General features: G+C 36.1%; 1 protein-coding gene across 1 annotated transcript; it reads right to left on the reverse strand.

Moving 5' to 3' along the window:
• Positions 1–720: 720 nt before the first annotated feature.
• On the reverse strand, positions 721–4,713 carry LOC113328934 (putative receptor-like protein kinase At3g47110). Its single transcript, XM_026575929.1, has 2 exons — positions 1,504–4,713; positions 721–1,395 (listed from the first exon to the last, which is right to left on the reverse strand). Exons 1-2 carry the CDS (start codon positions 4,277–4,279, stop codon positions 980–982), a joined length of 3,192 nt encoding a protein of 1,063 aa, XP_026431714.1. The 5' UTR covers positions 4,280–4,713; the 3' UTR covers positions 721–979.
• Positions 4,714–5,283: the final 570 nt, after the last annotated feature.

Consider the following 5,283-nt stretch of genomic DNA (forward strand, 5'->3'; position numbering starts at 1 on the left):
AAATATGAATATTTTAGGAGGGAATCAAACACCCCACCTCCCACCGCCTTGAGAAGGTTGAACTGGTGTGCACACGTTTTGTTTTTGATAATAATTAGACTTATGTAAACTTTATATAGATATTATTTTCCTAATAAACTTATAGTTACTAGTTACGATTAATTTATTTATAAGAAAACATCCACTTCAAACATCAACCATGAAGCGACACTTCATGCTTTGATAGACACATCGCCTCCTAAAAATGAAAAACGCTTCACGCTTTCAATACCTTGTCCACCAGTTTCATACGCGGGGCTTCTGCATTAAAAAAGAAAGCCTCGAGGACAACTGAGGTCATGGTCAAAGGGCAAATTGGAGAAATTTCGTCGAATGAATCAGTGGGTATCAGATAGGCAAAACCTGGGATTATGTTTTAATGGCATCTTAACTGAATCTAATTTTTTCATTCGAACTTGCGATCAACAAAGAGAAATATACTTAAATTCGCAGTGCGGGAAGAAGAATCAGGCATATATTAGAAGGCTATCTTCCCCAAATGCTACTGCATTGTATGGGTGATCGACTAGACAATTGTTGATCGAGGGTGAGTAATGAATGCTTTTTTAGGTTTATAACTGCAAGTATACCTTCATATGCAGATAGTGATTATTTTCTTTCATTTAGAAATTTACATTGTTGATTTTACAGTTATATATATTTGGATGCTTACTAGTGCACTAAACCTGTTTGAGATATTGTCTATCAGACTTCAAACTCTATACTTACATATTGGTGCATGTTTTAGGCTGTCGAAAGTTGATACTGCAAGATACTGATTCTTTATTACCTCTACATATTAATCATGTTTGATGAAAACACGGTCACTAGAATTAATCCATTTTTATCACATTCTGATTCCAAGATACTGATTCTTTATTACCTCTACATATAAATCATGTTAGATGATAACACGACCAATGGAATTAATCCATTTTCATTACATTCTGATCCCAAGATACTGATTCTTTATTACCTCTACATAACCAATGACCTCATTCATGCTGATTCGATGGCAAGGTAATTCTGACGAACATATGACTCCAATCTGAATAATTGAAGCTAAAATTTGTCTCGTGGTATGTCTTGCTCTGTTTCTTCTTTCGCTTCGTGGCATATTGTAACTGTTAGTTTCCGTATTTTCAAGATGTTCATTTTCTAGTTCCAACAACAATCTTGAATCGATAATATCGAGAACTCGCTCTGGAAATGCATGCAACTTAGAGAATTTATGAATGTCTAAACCATCCTTAAACATGTCATCAGTTGGTCTCTTTCCTGTAAACATCTCTAATAAAAGTATCCCATAACTATAAACATCACCTTGTGTAGACGCTGCAGCACACATTCCATATTCTGTTAAAATCAAAGCAAAGATTTGTCACATAACCCACATAAAAAAATCATTGTAATACAACTGCTCATATAAACACAATAATATCAGTTGATCCTTTTTTTCCTTACCAGGAGCGACATAACCAATGGAGCCCATTATTTCAACTGAATTTGCATCTTGTTCATTTAGCTGCCGGGAAGTACTGGTGGGATTTGAAAGGAACTGAGCCAAGCCAAAATCACTCACATGGGCAATTAAAGCATCATCAAGAAGAACATTGCTTGGCTTCAGATCACAGTGAACAAGGGGCGTAACACATTCATGGTGAAGATAATTTAGGGCGGAAGCAACGTCAACTGCAATGTTCAACCTTCTTTTCAGGTTCAAATTCTTTACTTGTATTTCACCGTTGTTGTTCCTGTCACCTATATTTGGGTGTAACCAATCCTCTAAACTGCCATTAGACATGAACTCAAAAACTAGAGCTTTGAAATCATTACCTTGACAATCAGTACTCGAGCAACAAGTAACTATCTTGAGTAAATTTGTATGTCTAGCGTTCCGTTGAAAATCACATTCAGCCATGAAACTCTTGGTTGCACCTCTTCGTTGAAGGTGTAGAACCTTAACTGCAACAGGATTTAATTCATCTTGGCGAAGAATTCCCTTATATACAGAGCCAAAACTTCCCACCCCAAGCAAATTGGTAGAATCATTAAATCCGTTGGTAGCTTTAGAGAGCTCAGTATAAGAAACTCCTTTGAACCTTATACCCACGTCTAAATTCGTTGAAGGCAATTTGCTTTTTGACTTTATTCTCCAGTAAAGAGTTAAATAAAAAACAATCAAAGTTATAAATAAACCAACCAGAATTATTATGATAACAATTACTCCGACTGATATTGATTTCCTTTGGTTTTGCTTTGAATCTGGGTTAAATGGCATGGGACAACTCTGCAACTTCAAAACAGGTATACCACCACAAAGCTTACGATTCCCTACTATTAAAAATTTACTTGCATTCTCAAACACTCCATCTTGGGGTACTGCTCCCTCTAAATTATTATATGACAAATCCAACTCAACGAGTGTCCTTAGAATCTCAAGGCCTTTCGGAATTATACCAGAGAAATTATTGTGTGAAAGGTTTAAGCTTTCAAGACCTTTTAAGGATTCAATAGTTGGAGGAATATGTCCTTGAAAGAAGTTACCTTGCAGCTTTAGATATCTTAAAGCTAAACACTGTCCTATGCTACTTGGGATTTCACCAAATAATTTGTTTGTGTGCAGGTACAACTCCCCAAGGTTTCTCAAGCTACCAATTTCCACTGGGACTGAACCAGTAAATGAGTTATTACTTAAGTCTAGCATCAATGATAAAGAGGGAAGTCTGAAAATTTGTACGGGGATACTACCACTTAGTCTGTTAGAATGTAGATCCAAAAGCTGCAAAGATTTACAGTATCCAAGACTTGATGGAACTAGACCTGTTAAGTTATTATCATATAAACTTAGTTTGATCAGTCGTGTTACGTTACTTAACGAAGAAGGGATTGCACCATAGAGTTTGTTACTATCCAACTCTAGTATTCCTAAATTTTGAAAGAGCCCAATACTTGGAGGAACACTTCCTGTGAACTGGTTTGAACCCAAAGAGAGTGTCCTTAAACCTTGAAGATTCTGAATACCTGGAGGAATACTTCCATATATGTAATTCCCTCTGAAATCTAGAATACGAAGGTTTGTTGTGAGATTGGTTATATAACTAGGTAAAACTCCCCCAAAATTATTAGCGGATATATTCAACCACCTCAAATCTGTACAGTTGACTAGAGAATTGATGAAGTCTAGATCATTAGCTTGTCCACTTCCAAGCTTATTTTCTCCCAAAAGTATTCTGTCAAGACTTTTCGAGTTGCCAAGATTATAAGGGACTGATCCTACTAAGTTATTGTTATCAAGTTGTAATATTTCGAGTCTAGACGAGTTGGAAAATGAACTTGGAATGGTTCCAGTGAAATTGTTATTTGAAATTAAAAAGAAGTTGAGATTTGGAAGTGTGAAACCAATATCAAAAGGAATACTCCCATGGAGTTGATTATTCATCGCTGAAAAGATTCTAAGTGATGAAATATTATAGACTGAAGAAGGGATGGTACCTGATAACTTATTCAGACCGAGAACAAGATGTTGCAAGTTCCTTAATTTACTTAGAGAGTTTGGTATTCTTCCTTCTAAATTATTTGCATTTAGATCAAGGTAAATAAGAGATGAAAGGTTACCTAATGAAGCTGGAATCTCACCTGACAGATTATTTCGGATGATATTCAATACTATGAGATTAAACAAATAGCCTAACTCATTTGGTATACGTCCCACAAGATAGTTGCGAGATATATTAAGCTGTATAAGATTGGAGCAACGAGAAATGTTGTGCGGAATTTCTCCTTCCAAGGAATTATTTGAAAGACCCAAGCGTCTCAATCGAAAGAGACGGCCAATTTGCTGTGGAATTTCTCCGCTTAAACTGTTGTTGCTGAGGATGAGTTCCTCAAGAAAGCTAAGGTTTCCAATGTGAGGAGAAATGGAACCTACCAATTTTTGTGATCGAAGATTAATCTTGGTGACTCTTCTAGGATGACGGCGACTACATGTAACACCTCCCCACTCGCAGAAATGAAGAGAATTATTCTTGTCGTTCCAGGAACTCAACATTCCGAATGTATCTTGAGTAATTCCCTTCTTAAAAGCAATCAACGCCAGATGGTCACTTGATTTGTTGTCATCACCGATTGCAGCAAGACAATTGACATCCATGTAAGAAATGGTGAGAGTAAGGCTGCATAATAGTACTAGTATTGTACTGGAGTTGAAAGAATTCTGCGGCTGTCGTAATAACTTCATCTCCAAAACATGTACAGATTTGAAGTTTAAAAACTGGCAAAGAAATCGAAAAAAGTTACGTACAAATCAGATTCTAATTTTCTTGGGTTATATAAGCTAATTGTGTCTAAAAGAAGTGTTCTATAAGCGCGTTCAAACATATGTAGACTTCATATAAAGAGGGAGCATTTGAAGTCTTGGGAATAAATTACTCTAGGGACACTAACTTGACAATCCGTACTTAGACGAAGACTAGATATGTGGCCATGAAGGACGTGAAGAATTCTATGTTGATTAGCAGGACAGATGGGACGAAGGAAGCTTTGTGGACCAGAATAAAATCCTCAATTATCAAGATAATATTTGGGAATTTTTTATGCCCCTACTTAGGACTCCTGTGCTCTGGTTGGTAGGCTAACGAACTTTCTGATAATAGTGTAACCTTTTCTTACACCTTAGGCACATTTTATTTTTTATTTTTTGCTCGGTAAAAAGAGTTATATGTCGTAGGGCTTACGGCCCACGGATGTGGGCCCAACTAGTAACCTAGGTTGCCTTTTACATATATATAAGGGATATCGTATCCATGTAACTCTATTATCCTGATCAATAGAAATCTCTCTTTGTCTCTTTACTTTCTCCATATTTTCCACTGCAACACGTTATCATGCACGACTCTACCAACTAGTGCGATTTTTTTTCTTCGTTCAAGATTGGTTATGGATTATTCCTTGAAGATTAGCGTGGTTCTGATCCTATTTGTTTATCATCATGGATGCGTTACCAGGTATTTCTTTTGAACAAAGAAATTTCGTTTTCGTAGTATATATTAGGGTTCCCCAAACATATGATTATAAAACATAGAGATTTCACTGTTAGATTTTCATGAAATTATAAGACGTTCAACCCAATCAGTCATTACGTACTATGTTAAAATTTCAATCAAATCGGAATATGATGCAGTCTCCAAAACCTGTGTTTAATAAAACTGTGTACGTTCAGAAAAACCCTAATATTTAACAGCG

The sequence above is a fragment of the Papaver somniferum genome, unplaced genomic scaffold (genome assembly GCF_003573695.1).
Source record: "Papaver somniferum cultivar HN1 unplaced genomic scaffold, ASM357369v1 unplaced-scaffold_114, whole genome shotgun sequence".
NCBI lineage: Eukaryota > Viridiplantae > Streptophyta > Magnoliopsida > Ranunculales > Papaveraceae > Papaver > Papaver somniferum.

Bases quoted from the DNA above. Each gene is read 5' to 3' on its own strand.
- LOC113328934 (XM_026575929.1), bottom strand. From the start codon at position 4,279: ATGAAGTTATTACGACAGCCGCAGAATTCTTTCAACTCCAGTACAATA. The intron at 1,396-1,503 runs GTAAGGAAAAAA...TGATTTTAACAG, and splicing joins CATTGGTTATGTCGCTCCTG to AATATGGAATGTGTGCTGCA.